This window comes from Amaranthus tricolor, chromosome 2 (assembly GCF_026212465.1).
Source record: "Amaranthus tricolor cultivar Red isolate AtriRed21 chromosome 2, ASM2621246v1, whole genome shotgun sequence".
Lineage (NCBI taxonomy): Eukaryota > Viridiplantae > Streptophyta > Magnoliopsida > Caryophyllales > Amaranthaceae > Amaranthus > Amaranthus tricolor.
In genome coordinates this window covers 35,485,915-35,502,708 of record NC_080048.1, presented here as the reverse complement: position 1 = coordinate 35,502,708, position 16,794 = coordinate 35,485,915, and the positions used below count along the sequence as shown (strand labels likewise).

Here is a 16,794-nt window from a genome sequence, read left to right as displayed (position 1 = left end):
TTCAAAGAAGACATCAATTGAATTTGTATTTGATAATGCGAGTGAGGTTCAAATGAATGAATATCATATTCGTTTGAATGCATCCTTAACGTGTTTGAGATTTCTTTTGGGCCAAGGTTTGGCATTCCGGGGACATGATGAAAGTGAGGAGTCATATAGTAGAGGTAACTTTATTGAGCTTTTGAAGTGGTTGGGTGGGAAGGTTGAGGAAATAAGAAAATATACTTTCCAAAATGCACCCAAAAATTGTCAATTAACATCTCCCAAAATTCAAAAAGACATTATCACTTGTTGTGCAAAAGAGACTACTAAGCGCATAATAGAAGAGGTTGGTGATGGTTACTTTTCTATTTTGGCCGATGAATCAAGTGATGTGTCTCAAAAAGAACAACTAGCTCTTGTTTTGCGGTTTGTTAATAGAGAAAATGGATCGGTAGTGGAACGCTTTTTAGGCATTCTACATGTGGGTGATACTACCGCTTTGTCTCTTAAAAATGCCATTATGTCGTTGCTTATGGAACATTCATTGAGTCCTTCCATGATAAGAGGTCAAGGGTATGATGGGGCAAGTAACATGAGGGGTGAAATCAATGGCCTCAAGACTTTGATTATGAATGATAATCCAAGAGCCTATTACATTCATTTGAACGCTTGTATTTTTTTTTTTTAATATTTTGGATTGTAAAACTTTTAACATCGGATTTGATATTGTAAATTGTAATTTTCTATTTTTCTTGTAATTTTCTATTTTTCTTTAAAAAAAAATTATTCGGACGACAATCAAATTATTCGAACGACGTGACGTTCGGATTTTGCCCCCCCAAATTGAAATTCCTGGGTCCGCCACTGATATCTGATTAGAAATACTAATATATATGTTATTAACTGATTTTAAATTTGTGGAAATTTTTCTATGTAAATATAAATATTATTGACATCATATAATTTTGTTTTAATTACCCAACTAATATACACGTATCCTCTATTGAGGATTTGGATCGCTAATAAATAGAGTAAATAAAGGTTTTTTCTTTCTCAAAGCTAAGTGGGATTAGACTATAATGACTAATAAAACAAAATTAATTTTAAGACATCATTTTTAATTTTAAGATTTGAACTTTTATTTTGTTATATTCTGTACATCTTGAATTATCAACTTTATTTCAAATACAAATTCTTTTGAATTTTCCAAACAAGTCATTTTGCACAAATTGGAAATTGTATATTATTTCCAAGTTTCCAAACAAATCGTAAAAAAATTTTCGGTCTCACCATGAAATGCGCCATATACATATATTAGATATTAGAACTAATACAAATTACGAAAATAAACTTATTAGCATATGTTCCCGTGCAATGCACCAATATGTTAGTTTGTTAATTTATATTAAATCTTTTTATTGAATATTCATAACAAAATTTTAGTAACTTAAAAGATGATTAGTAAAATTAATCTATTTTTTACTGAAAAAAATAATTATCACTATAGCTCGTCTTGTATGAGACCGTCTCACCATGAGACTGGTCCATATAATAACCTATTTCTTCAATTGATTACTATACAAGATCATAAGTAATCGTTTTAAGGTTATAAGTAATCACTCTAAGACTATAAAAAGTAATTACATTAAAATTATAAGTGATCACTTTAACGTTATAAGTGATTGTTTTAAGACAGAAATTATAATTAAGCCAGCCCAATAGAGATGGTCTCACCGTGAAATCGTCTCATTTAAGAATTAGTGTTTTTACTAATGCAATTTTTTTTACTAAGTAAACTATTTTTTCTGAGTAAACATATATCAATTTATGATTTACTAAATTAAAACTAAATTAATGTTCAAACATTGTATCAAACTCCTTTTATGAAATGAACATACGATATAACCATATACAAACACTATATTCATGACATGTTTCAAATAAAATATTCTTTATCATAATTATCATTGTAAAATTAGTCTATATAAAATTTTGGTTATCATTTTGTAAATATTAAAGTAAGTCAAATAATTAAGTAGATGAATATTTAATGTTATTTTTAAATATTAATACATTATTTAAGAGTTTCCAAATATAAGGTTATTTTTAGTTGACAATTATTTTTAATTCTGGCTTTTGGTATCACAAATATGGTATAATCAATTGTTTAGTCATTTAAATCAACCAAAGTCAAAGTTATCAAAATTAACTTTTTCTTAAAAAAATTATAATTAATAAACCAAAGTTTTAGAATTAACTTTTTTCTAAAGCTTAATAAATCGTAAATAAGGTATAATCCATAAGTACTATTATCATTATTATTATTATTTAAGGAATAAAGTTTAATTAAAATTAAAAATTTTCATATTCAATTGCCAAAACATATTATTGTTGATAATATAATTTTGTTATTGAAATTCTAATAGTTGGCCATTTATCGTCTTTGTCATTTTTCTAAATAAATAATACTCATTTGAATTCACAATGAAATAATCTTTTACCCAATATATAATCAGTATTTTAGAGATTTAGAAAAATCAATATTAAATTCAAACAAGCAATGAAAAAATATGCAATTTATATCATCAGTACTTTACAGATTAGTAAAGTCAATATTAAATTCAATTAAAAGGTTAACAAAATGTGCATTTACTACAGTATTTATTTTGGAAAGTTTTCTTAATTGGGAAAAGCTCTCTTGTAACATTAACACGTGTCAATTCTCTAATTGTATTTAATAAATAGTAAAGTTTGAAATATAATTACAAATTAAATTAGTACATTTGACTTGAAAACGATCCAAATATTTTGAAATTGAGAAGGATATTGATAAAGAGAAAGAATTAAAAAATTAAAAGCATTTAATACGAGTGAGAAAGATAAACAATTTTATCTTTAATTGTTATCTGAATAAGTTTAACCAAAGATCGTGAATTTCAATAATTCAAAAATAATCATAAAATATTAGTGATTTTTTTTCTCATTTTTTGGATTTAAAAATTTGGTTAGAAAGCTCGAAAAAAAAACTCAACAATCGGAAACCTAAAACTTAGTGATGAAAACTCAAATTTAGGGATACATTTGATTATTATTTTATTTATTTTTTTTTTAGAGTATTTTTCTTAAAAAAAAGTGAGTAGAATAAGACTATTGAATTAATCGTATTACTCGAAAATATTTGTTTTGAAATCAGATCAAAATTTAATGATGCAATAATATATTATAAATGACGATTTTTAAAATCTCAAAAAACAAATCATATTAGAGATTCATCCATTTAGGTATGAAAAGATTTTCTCAATTAATGACTATCATAAAAACCAACTATAAATAAATTGGGTAGAATACTTGAAAATAAATCAAGTAGCCTCCAATCAAATATATATTTTAGAATTCTCAAAAGTAAAAATATGGCTCCTACTTCAAAGCATGTGTTCCTTGGCCTCCTCCTCGTTGGCTTGTTCTTATTTACTAGTAAGACTCAATAATTTTTGTTTGTTATTTTCCTATATCATATCATTAAGTCAATTTTAATTAAAAAAAATGTTTCTCAATAACTCAAATTGAAACTATATTCAAAATTTAAAGTTTACAAATTATATATATATATATATATATATATATATATATATATATATATATATATATATATATATATATATATATAATTTTCTAACAAAAAAAGTGTTACTTTTTTTTTTTTAACTTTTATTGTTGAAACTTGACTCTAATTTAGTAAAAATCATTAATAATGTAATGCTTTAAGTGTAACAGGTTTGCCTTCAACCGAAGGGTTAGGACCCCTAACTTGTATTCCTGTTGGCTCATGTTCAAACCACTCAAATTGCAATGAACTATGCATAAACAAAGGTTTTAAGCAAGGTGGTGTTTGTATGGGATCCACTTGTTGTTGCTCTAAGGGATAACAAGCTTTGACTTGGTTGTTGCTCTATTATGTGTTCTACTCTATAGTTGCCTTGAGTTCTTACTAATATCTTGTGTTTTTAATCACTACATTAATATATTTATTGAACAAGGCTACTTTTTACAATAACTTGCAAAATATTGTGTAACATGCAAATCCAAAAGCAATTTTTGGTAATAAAATAATTTAGAGTCTAAAAGTAGTCTTTCATTTTAAATTATATCAATAAAAGAGCGTTCATTTTAATCATAAATTGTTAAATGAGACGGTTTTATGGTGCGATTATCTCTATTGAACTGGTCCATGTACATTAAGTGATCACTTATAATTTTATAGTGATAACTGGAGAAAGTTAATCCATTAAAGTGATCACTTATAATTTTATAGTGATCAATAGAGAAATATACTAATTATAAGATATTGTCTCATAGTGAGATAGTCTTATACAAGAAGAGTTTATTTTAATATATCACAGGACAATAATCGAATAAAAAAATGATAAAAGATGAAAATCTTATATTTTTTAAAAGCTTTACAAATAAATGTCTACTAGTATCAAGTTCAATAATACACTTCAAAAAAAAAGTTCAAAAATAAATCATAGTTTGTGGATTGCTCTAGTAAATGTGAATTTTCTTTTAGGATGAGAATGTCAATTTCCATACACTAGTGTGAGTTGTCCATTTTACAAAAAAATGACATAGGAAATTGCAAACTGGCATGTTCTTTGTTCTTATCTATTCCTAAAAATTTGGACATGTTTAGATTTGTCAAAACTAGTTTATTCTTCATTACAATGTTAATTAAATTTCAGTTTTATACAAAAAATCACATAATGATGTAATTTAGTGCCTTGAGTCTTATATGTGGGCATATGGATGTGCAAAAGGTGAGTATTAATTGGGAACAATACGATGGCATATGTAAGCTTTTGGTCCAATATGTAAAGTCGAGTGAAAATTGAATTTTTGTCATAAAAGTAAAATAAAAAGCCCTAAATTACTAATTTAACTAGTCATTTTCATATTTAGGCTTATGGAATGGGCTATTGTTTAGTCCCCAAATTTTTCAGGTTTAAAAATATATTTTTATGTATAAGGTTAATATTAATTTAAATTAAATTTAAAAATAATTTATATTTTTACTATGTAATATAAGTTATTTTCGACTAGGTTGACCACATCAAGGAGAATCGTATACTCCTATTGTGCTTTGGTAGTTATCTAATTTGTTGGGTAGTTATCGCTTAAAATTAATTTTGAATATACTTAAATAATTTCTCATCCAATATGCTTAACTTGCTACCTTTTTACTTTCAAGATTTACTTTTGAAGTGTTAGAAAGAAGGGTATATATCCTAGTATTGTTTCTATTGATATGATTTTGTTGCATTTTCCTTCAGTTTATATATTTTATTTAGCTATATTATTCTTTATTTTCGTTTACACATTTTAAATTTTTTAAATTTCATCTATAAATAATTAAAATAAATATTATTCATCATAAGTCATATATCAGAATTTTGAATTCACTTAGATGACTTGATTCAACTAGAGACCGGTAAACATATGATTACTTGCAATATCGGGTGAACCAATTGAGGTCCTTAGCCATTCTACATCAAATAACAATAGTCATTAACGAAAAACAATAAATGAACATGAAATCGCAAGCCTCAAAGAGGTTCAACAAAGAAAAACAAATGAAAAATATAATGCAAAATGAGAACACAAGTGTTTATGAGGTATCTTGAATACCTCCCCCTCAAATGTAGTTTATTATAATGAATTCAACAATTACAAGTATAATAAACTCCCTTGTCTTGAGAACAATCTCTCAAGACCACAAATACTAAAGCAAAGTAAGAACACTCTCAAGTTTCTAACAATGCAATAGCCCTCTCAACAATATGTGTGTTTGTGGTGTGTGTTACTATGGGTGATGAATCCTATTTATAGGCAAGGCATTCATCACCCTTAGTATTCCCTCATAAATCACCATAAACCACAATTAAAATCCAATTAACTATGACAATAAACATTACAATAAACAATAGAAGTAATGCACCACATAATTGCATAGCCATTTCACATTCTGACGAAATCAGAATCCTATGTAGCCTTCTGAACTTCCGCTCGACCCGAGCCACTACCTCGCTCGGTCGATCGAGCTTCCAGAGAAGCTACTGACCTGATCTGCACATCTTGCTCGACAAGTTGCTCGACCGAGCCACCCCCGCTCGACCGGTCAAGCGAGCCCTCACTCGATCGAGCGGCTGGTCGAGCCACACACAGCTTGTTCCTCTTCTTGTTGCTTCGATCAAACAACTCTCATTAACCGTTCCAAACCTTAAACCACCCATATTCGACACATCTTTATCGACCCTCTCTAAAGTACAAGACAAAGCATGTTCGACTATATGTTTAAAGTTAACGTCATTATTAAGATTATTGGCACTTGCTTTAACAGAACATTTGGTGTAAGAGTAACAATATAGTGATGTAAAAATTAAAATATAAAAGGTGTATTTGGTAAATGAATTTTTATTTGATTTTTGATTAACTTTTGGCTTTTAGTTCTTTTGTTGGTGAATAGTAACTATTTTACTGTACTAAAAGTAACTTTTTAAGCCAAAATCAAAAAAATTACTATAACTAACTTTTTCATTGACTTGGCTTTTTGACCCGGGCACAAGCAACAACCAAAAAGTAGTTTTAACCAACCATTTCCATAAAACAACTAGCTTAAGTAGCTGGCTTAAAGAATTAACTTATTCTTTCAGCTAATACTTTTCGTTGGTCAAATTAGACAACATCTTCAACTAACAATTATTTTTCAAACTGACTCGAAATATTGTATATTGATATACAAGGAGCATCACGTGAATTCATAATTATACAGCATAGACACTTTGGCGTTATGCCTAACTTCCTCAAAACATTTCCTTATCGAAGAGTTGTAATAACAAGGAAAATATCGCTCATACTATCTTATGTGCAATATCTTCTCCCCACAAAGTTATGGGAATAAGAAAAAAGATGAAAGAAAAATGATCTAAACAAACACAACAATGAGCTTTAATTACAACGGACAATCCCATTGAACGCATATTCTCTATGTCTATTTCATCCTTTGTATTTCCTAATTCATATAGCCAAAAAATTGAAGAATAAAACTCATCTCTAAACTTAGCAAACCATTGTATGGAAAAAGACTTGTAAGCAGGGGATTTTGAGCCTTTTTTCTCACCTTGTCTTTTCTTTCTTATCCTCCTTGAGCTCTTCTTGATCACCCATCTTCTTATGATCCAATGTTCCTAAACTACCCATCTATATTTTCCGCATTAAGGGTGGTTGCCACTATCCCATACTGTCATCATCGTCATTATCATCATATATACTCGGGTATGTTTCACTAAATAAAAATTATAATTTGAGTCTGAAAGAGTTAGATGACTGCAAACCACACCCTTATCAAAAGAGATAAGAAAATTGCAGAAAGCAAGACCATCAGCTTAAGATTAACCTGCAAACGAAAACAAAAAAACCCATTAAATTCACATTATATAAGCTTGTAACATGTTCTAGTAACAAACCCCCAAAAAAATACACAATGAAAAAAGTTACCTTCCCAAAAACCCCTAATGGAGGAGGAAAGCAACCACTCTTAGCAAGTGAGCCATGGCTCGACGATGCTTGCATTCTCGACATGGATTACTTTGTCAAGACCCTTTCGGGCATTAAGTCCAAGGGCGTTCGCCCAGACCTAGTAGGCTCAATCATAGCCCACTACGCGTCTAAATGGATCCCTGAATTATCAGAGACCAGGGACATCATAGGACTCAAGAGGGATAACGACCCATCATCCCCCTCAGAGTCCACGACATCCACATGGAGAAAAAAGAGATTCTTTGTAGAAACACTAGTAGGAGTCCTACCCCCAGAGAATGACACAGTCCCATGTAACTTCCTATTAAGGCTACTTAGAGTAGCCAATATGGTAGGAATTGAGATGACTTATAGGGAAGAATTAGAAAAAAGGGTGTCATGGCTGTTAGAACAAGCTAGTTTAAAGGAGTTAATGATACCTTCTTTTAGTCATACTTGTGGGACATTGCTTGATGTGGAGCTTGTTTTAAGATTAGTGAAGAGATTTGTGGGATTAGATGAGGTTGTTAAGAGTGGGAGTGCCTTAATTAAGGTAGCTAAATTGGTAGATGGTTACTTAGCTGAGGTTGCTATGGACACTAATTTGAAATTAGAGAAATTTATTCAGATTGCTGCCGCACTTCCTTCACATTCTAGAGCTATTGATGATGGGTTATACCGTGCTGTTGATACTTATATTAAGGTAACTTTTTATGCCCATTTTCATGTCTATTACGTCATTTGGGACCAAAGATTTCTACTCTCCCTCCATTCATGTGAATTTGTCATTTATGTCATGCGAAATATATATTTATGAAGTAATAAAAGTCGAACTAAGAAAATAAGATTATTGGAGTAGAACAGTAAGAGAATATTATTGTTATCAAGTGTAAGAAATAGTTGTAAAGTGATGGAGACGAAAATTTAGAAGCATTAGTTCTCTCATTTCAGAAGTACATATTTACCCAAGTGAAATAGAGGAGGGAAAAATTTTCCCTCTTTACTTCCCCAAGATATAAGGTTAATCATCTTCCTTTTCCTTTAATTTTTCATGCCATTATGTTTTTAATTTTTCATCCATTTTCCAATTTACCTCTACTTACATTTGTATAGTTTGACTTTTATTTCTCTCTTAAATAATTACTCTCAATACAAACATGACCTTAATTTCTATTTGTGTTTGCCCTTTTAATTGTTTCAGCCACTTACTTCGATTCTTATCCATACATTTTCTTTTACTTTTAATTATATGCATACAATTTAGTGCTCCCTATTATTTTCTCAATATCTGTGTCATTGATGGATGTTGCAATCCCTTAGAAACAGACGGAGTACTTCATTGATTTGGGGACTTAGTAGACTATTAAAATGGCGCATTTATCACATGTTTTTATTTATGTAAAATTTTGCATAATTGTCGTAGAGGATTAATTAAACTCATATCCTAAAAATTAACAAAAGGTAAGGTTGCATACTTTCAACCTTAAATTGCACCTCAAATGGGTGTTATTTAATAGCATCAATTGGAAATTAAAATAATAAAATATTGTTCAACTCCTTAGATCTCTCATGGTTGTTTCAATTGCTTGTAGAATCTTTTTCTCTTAGTTGGATTATATTAGTAAAAATATCTTTCTAATACACCAAGTAATATTCATAGACCACACATTCTTCATCATGTAAGAATTTTGTGTCATAACATAAGAAAATTGATTGTTGTACGAATGGGGCATTTTAAATAAGTGTTTAGTCCATGTCTTGATAAATGACAATAAGATGATTATTGAGGTTACAAGGGGGAATGAAAACGATTGACATCTTTATTAAATTCCGAGTGATGCATATGGCAGCCAAATCATGAACCAAATACTAATATTTAGGTTGTGCCCTACTAGTAAACATGTCTAATTTTTAACTCTCAAATTAATCTAAAATCCAATAGAAAATTGGTCATAAATCAAAAATATCAATCTGTAACCCAAAAATATATCCTTTCGATTGAAATTCAGACCCAACTATTATAACCTTTTTTCTTAATTTCATGAACTTTTTAAATGCCACATCATCATTTATAATTAGGGACAGCTAGATTTAAATTTTGGTCAATTTTATACTTATTTAGTCAATATTTTTTTGTTATAGTCTTAAAAAAGATATATAAATCAGAGTGTACATCAATATATAGTCTATGAAAACAGAAAAGAATAAAATTATTGTATGAGACGGTCTCACCGAGAGACATGTCTTATTCATAGGTTAGATAGTCCATCTAGTACGTATTATAAGAATATGAGCTCTTTGTCCGGGGTTGTCTCATTGAAAAACGGTCTCTCACAAAAGTAGTTCAAAAGAATATTATATATATTTAAAGCAAAAATTACCTAGAATAATCCAACTTTTTTATGATTTTCCTACAATAATCTCACCTATTAATTAACCATGAATAATCTCAACTTTAAGGGGTATTTGCCTAGAGTAAACTTGGATAACCCGATAACCTGCTCTAATAGGTAATTCGCCAAAAAAATAAATTGAAAATTAATTTAAAATTAAAGAAAATTTTGAAAATTTACATAAAAAATTCTAAATAATAAAAAAAAATCATAAATTTTCTTTAAACATTTTTTCAACATTTTATTTTAATTTATCTTTTTTTTGAAAAAAATAAAACTTGCTATAGCAAGTCATCCGGTCACCGAGTTTACTCTAGGAAAATACCCCACAAAGTTGGAATTATTCATGGTTAATCAATAGAGGGGATTATTATAAGAAAATCATAAATAGGTTGGATTATTTTAAGTAATTTTTCCTTTTTAAAAAGAATTTAAAATATATTTTCTAAATTCTTGACCATTAGGTTAACTCAACCCCGACACCAACCCCAACCCCAACCCCAACCCCAACCCAAACCCAAACTATACACTATCCAACCCGAAATTAATCCACCCTGATAATGGTCTGAATCAAAATTGACCCGAACAACAAATAACCAACACAAAACCCAATCTGCATAACCGTTTTGACAAATCTACCTACAAGTGAAAATGGGTTACAAACTTACAAGAGTCAATAGATCATGACAATTCTTGTACGAGGAAGTTTTAGTAAATAACAGTGATTTATGGAGTTAACAAATCACCCTATGAAATTGGATTTGATAGGATGAGAGTTTTGTGATTTTAATTTACCTTTGATTTTGTTTATTTTATTATTTGTCTTTTTGTCTTTTTATGGTGATTTACAAATTAGAGTTATTGATTAAGAATTATTGATTCTTCTACTACTACACCAATTAGAGCAAATTTTGTTATCTTTTTACATTCTAAAACCAATTCATAAGTTTTTTTTTTCTGTAGGCACACCCTGGGTCAACAAAACAAGAAAGAAGGCTCCTATGCAGACTAATTGACAGCAGAAAACTAACTCCCGAAGCATGCCTACACGCATCACAAAACGAACGACTACCAGTAAGAACACTACTACAAGTCCTGTTTTCAGAACAGAACAAGATCATGCTCCACTTAGACTGGAGTGGCCAATTATCCACGACAAGAAGTCCTAACTCGAACGGGCTCGATTTGTCAGCCAGATTCCACTCAAAACGAGAAATTTCTACCCAAAAAGTAGAGATTAAGAGGTTAAAGGAAGATGTTGTAAGGCTTCAGAATCAGATAAATTTGTTGCAGCATCAGCTAGAGAAAATGGCAGAGAAAAAGAGGAGGTTTTTTCCATGGAAAAGGTTGATTTTAATGTCTGGTTCAAGTAGTGTTAGTGATGTGGGTAAAAGAGAGTTTGAGGAAGTTGATTTTGGGAAACATACCCCTATTTCTAAGGGTAAGTCATCACATAGATGGAGGAAGTCTCTTTCTTGATTATTTACTTTTGTTTCTTTGCTCTAAATTGTGTTTTTGTGATTAGCTTATTGTATAACTATTGATGTATGATATGGATTTTTTTTGATAATGGAGTAAGGCTGGAGAATCGCTTACAGGTTAAGAGGACGGTGAAATTAATCTTTTTGTAATTGTGATGAGAATTAAAATTCTTTCATAAAGGTGGAAGGAAAGCAACCAATAAGTAATCTGTAACTGTAATAAGTTGTACGTATGTAATTTTGAAGAGAAAGATAATCCCTCCGTTCCTTAAAGAAATCTCTATTTGCTATTTTAAGATGTTTAAATTGTTATTCTCATAAATAATCTTTTTATTTTTATCATAAATTTTGGACAAAAATAATCTTATTTATTCTCATTTTAATATTTTAATAATGCTTATGATCCTCACATATCTTACACTAACTTTATTTTAACATTTTTATATTTCTTATGGTCCTTACGCTTTCCACTAACATTTTAACAAGGTTATTATATTAAGTGTGATCCTCATATTTTTTCCACTAACTTTCTTTTAATATTTTTTGATGTTTTAATCTCTACTTTTTCTCAATCAAATTTATTATTCAATAAAACATTATATCCACTGTTTAAAATATTTTATTTTTAATTCCTGTGAACATTTATTTTAAAAACTTTATTAAGCAACGGACAGAGTAGTAAAATATACTGTTCACATTTTTAGCTTATTTAAATATAAATAGATAGTAAAATGTCTAAACCAAATTAGTAATTGTTTTAGCTGCATTGGCATGCGCTAAACACTAGAGCTTCCGACAATGGAGTCCCGTAAAAGTATTGTAATTGGTCCTGCCTTTTTTAAAAAATGTTTTTTTCCAATTGTTACAGAATCTTATTTGTTAACAATTGAATGGTTTTTGGTTTGTCTTTGGCTTGTCAATTTGAAAAAGGACAAAAAAATTATTTGCTAACTAGATTTAATTAATTAATATTGCTAACTATAAATAAATAATACAAAATCATTAAAATATTAAAAAATTAAACAACATTATAGCCATATACCTTATTTTTACTTTAAAATCATATGGTATAATATTTGAGAAACCTTGAGGATGGAACGAAACTAGGCAATTTAGTTTGTATGTATAAACTAGGGTTGTTTGACCAGTCACAAATAGCTAGTTTGACCAGTCACAACTAGGGTTGTTTAATGGGCCGGGTGTAACAACCCGAAATTAACCACCTGATTAAATAAGATTAATTTAAACTAATGCGAAAGCTTAACACTTATATCGGACCATTACATTGATAATATAATCAATTACTCAACTGACTATATTATCTATAACACATCTATCAAGAATTTAAATATAGACTTTACAACCTTTGAAAGATGTAAAGAAATTACATTATAAGAATAATTTGAAACAATTTAAAATATATAAATTTCTGTAGAAATTCCGAGATAATTCCGTTTGTAAATCTAAACCAAAATTTATCCTTTTGACTTAAAGTCACCCTGCAAGTTCAAAACCAACATTTCAAAATAACAACTAGCCAGTGGATACCAGACATTTCAAAATCACTTCACCTCATAGGATGCATTCTTTTCTCCAAAACAAATCCAAAATAAGTATTAAAATAATTTTAGATAAAAAAAATTAACATTTCCTTTACTTACATTCTCTTATATGATTGATTGACATTACTTTGTTGATTACTGATCTTTACTCTTTCAGCTACCATTAACTTCTTTGATCTTAAAATCTGTCCTCCACCAGGACAGGTTCAAAGAAAAAAAACCACACAATCAGCTTATGCTGAGTACACATTTATATAGCTTTTAACACGTAAAACTATGACGAAAAGGATATATTATAACTATATATACACACAAAATGAGTGGATATTGATCTCTGCCTTGATTCTAACTTTCATTTACCTGCAGCCAAACAAACTATGCTAGATTCCATACCATAATCCAACCACACCTGCTGGAAGGATACATTAATTATATCCTACAAATCATTTTCTTTGCAAACATACTACTTTATTGGTCTCATATAAATTTATTTTTTTGTTTTTTTTTTCAGTTTTTATAAATCAAATATTTTTCCGTTTTCTTTGCTAAAACATTTCCTTTCAAAATCTTGAAATCATGAATCTATGAAACGGATAAATTTTTTTTCTATTTTCTTTACTATACTTTTCATTTCAAAGTCTTTAAATCATAAATGTATGAAAAGGAACGAACTTTCTTTTCCATAGTGCAAGTTAGGCCCTCCGGATAACTATTAGACAAAGATCCCTAATGGCCAAACCATAGCAAAAGATCTAAGTCCGAGGTACTGATCAATGTACCCCCAACTTTCAAAACATAAAACCATCTATATCCAATCTGTAACAATTCTATGATTTCAAGGTTTGAAAAACAACTTTCTATTAAGGAAGAACATCTCCTTGTATTCAAACCAATTTAACCAAAGAAAAAATACATATCTTTACATTCTGTTCTCGTAAGTATTAAAGATTTGAGTAAGAAAACTAGCCACTTCAATTACAGCAAGACGACAAGCTCAGTCAATACGGCTTCTCAATGAGATCGAAATCTTCAATATAAAAATATATGCGCTTAGTAATAACTAACAATAAATTAGACTTAGCTGGCTAATGAGTTTTGCTTAACTTTTATTCTATAAAACAACTATGATACAACTAATTCTTATATCTTATTTCTTTCACCAATTACCTTTGATCATTGAAGTAACTAATATCAACACTACTAAAACACTCCTTTAATTTAATAAATTCAATATTAAGATTCAGAATAATACTTGAATATCCAAACTTTGAAATTACCAGCAGAAACCTAAGATAGGCATAAATTTCTCCTCACAGATCAATTTGTGATATAATCACACATCATTAGGTTCTACTAAGTTATTATCAATTTCTACTTATTAATTTCATATACAATTCACACATATTAATCTCACATTCCAAACTCACATTCATTTTTCTTAGAGTATATTCAAATACCAAATTATTCTGCAATTCATGTTTGTACCCTCAATTCATCATCAACATATCAACTACAACTCAACACTAACACAACCAATCTCATGATCATAATTACTCTTAATAATCTATATATATCTTTTCGTAGCATTTTCACATTCACCTTTTTGTTCTACATTTCCAATATATAGTCTATCAAACCTCATTTACAATACTAAACTATTAGTTTCATACTTATAACACCCCAAGTCCACAATCATTCATCATTATCAATTTCCTACTTGAATTTCATCTTCATATCCCAATGTATACAAATATCAGTTTACATTCTTGATCATATATATATATTAGTTAAGTAAATTCGATTCATCATATACAATCTCACTATCTATACTTCATGTTCAAACTACCAAGTACCCAATACTTAATCAACTGCCAAATATCATTTCATATTCAACTCATATTCATATTTTGAATGACAAACTCCTTCGATATCATTTCTTGAATATATTCAAATACTACATTCATCTTTAATTGACCTACACAAAGGGCATTCTACATTTCAATCTATAGCAATACCAAAAGCAAACACTTAAGAACTCAATTTGCATATGGAATTTATTTTAACATTAAATAATGTACTTTAAGATTCTACCAACTATTAACATGAAGAAGTAAACTCAATTTTATTCCCCATTTCTTAAAATAATTCTCAACTAAAATCTAAAATGAAATAAGACTAACTAATATTTCAAATTTCAATCCCAATTAACATGCGCTTTTGTTCAGTCTGTGTCTGAGCATACAAATGACCTGAGATTTACTGATTGGATAGTTGAACAAGAAAGACATATTATCAATTTAGTAAAGCCCTAATTTAATTTGGGGTTTAAACAAATAGGTGATAAAAGTGAAAGTCATCCAAATTTTAGAATTAAAATTGTTGAAAAGGATATTAAGAATCCAATCAAGGTTGATAAAACAAAGAAATTAGGAGTACCAAAAGGATGTTCGTGAGTGGCTTTGACTGGACCACCCCTGACAGCTGCTGACCTAAGTGGCACAGGGGCAGTCTTCGGCCGCGTCTTAGCGCTAGAGAAGGTTGTTGAGTGGTGGCAGATTAGTGCGGTGGTGCTCTGATATGAGTTCTCTACTTCTCTCCATTGTTTTTAAGAAGATGAAGGAAAAAGGAGGCCTTTCTTGCTTAATAAAAAAGAAGATTACTATATACTCATACGTGTAACTCATGGAATTTAGGTAAATTTTCTTTTTTTTTTTATTTATTTATTATTTTTAGTTTTTTTTTAAAGATTATTATTACTACTAATATTACTACAATTCTTACTACTTTATAAAGGGAGGAATGATAAATTTAAGATTTAACCTTATTATTTAAAGAGTACTATTTTTTTCAATTAAGTTTAAATTTAGTTTTATACTACAATAGCTTCATTTTGTTTTATATTTATTTAGTTTTGTAACTTTATAAATAAATACAATGTGGCTTCACCAAAATAATTCAAGTAAAATAAGGCTTTATTCTAGATAACAGTCTAAATACTTAGCAAAATCTTTAAAACATTAACGAAATTTCAAACGTTAATATTATTAATTAATTATAATAATCTTAGTTTAAAACGATAATCAAGGAATTTAAAATCACATGCGTTACACCGGGCCCCAATTTTGAGCCCTTTTCAATCCGAGTTTTTGAAGAGCTTTGTAAGGGTTGGACCGAAAATAGGTCGAGCCGAAAGCGAGCTATACTATAATTAAAACGAAGCAGGCTATAAAAGGGCTCGATATGGGCCGAAAACAAACCTTTGTAAATAGCATAATTAATGTATAATTTAAATATTATAAATGACAATGTCAATAGAATTATTAATATTTTTTCAATTTATTTATTATAAATGATAGTTTAATTATTATAAATTGATAAACAAGAATTATAATTATTTTTAGTAGTAAAATTGGGCCGGGCCTTGAAAGCTCGACCCATTTTAAGCCCATTTTAATTATAAAGGGCCTTAATCCAGCCCGACCCATATTTACTTACCCGGCCCATTGAACACCTCTAGTCAAAACAGTTACTTTGATAACTAAGGTCTAAGAGAAAAAGTCAAAAAACTCAGTCTTCCTTTGTCCGTTATTATTGGAGAATTGGTCAAATAAAATCAAAATTCTATTCACTGTTTTGGAAATTAAGTTTTTTCATAACCTTGGCTTTGGATTAGAAGACGCTTATTTTGATAATTAAGTTCCTCCTAAGCTTACTTAGAGAAATTTTTTCCGTATAAGATAGTGACTTTTATAATTAAGTATTTTTGACTCTATCATGATCTTAGATTTTTTTTATCTTATTCAA

General features: G+C 29.1%; 1 protein-coding gene and 1 long non-coding RNA gene across 2 annotated transcripts; one reads left to right on the top strand and one right to left on the bottom strand.

Moving 5' to 3' along the window:
• The first annotated feature begins 7,425 nt into the window (after nt 1-7,425).
• LOC130805356 (root phototropism protein 3-like) lies at nt 7,426-11,542 on the top strand. Its single transcript, XM_057670125.1, has 2 exons — nt 7,426-8,257; nt 10,911-11,542. The coding sequence occupies exons 1-2, from the start codon at nt 7,520-7,522 to the stop codon at nt 11,424-11,426; spliced, it is 1,254 nt and encodes a 417-aa protein (XP_057526108.1). The 5' UTR covers nt 7,426-7,519; the 3' UTR covers nt 11,427-11,542.
• A 2-nt stretch (nt 11,543-11,544) lies between these two features.
• Nucleotides 11,545-15,664, bottom strand: LOC130805357 (uncharacterized). The gene is made up of 3 exons (XR_009040200.1): nt 15,427-15,664; nt 13,090-13,175; nt 11,545-12,927 (listed from the first exon to the last, which is right to left on the bottom strand). It is a non-coding gene; the product is annotated as an uncharacterized LOC130805357 (long non-coding RNA).
• Nucleotides 15,665-16,794: the final 1,130 nt, after the last annotated feature.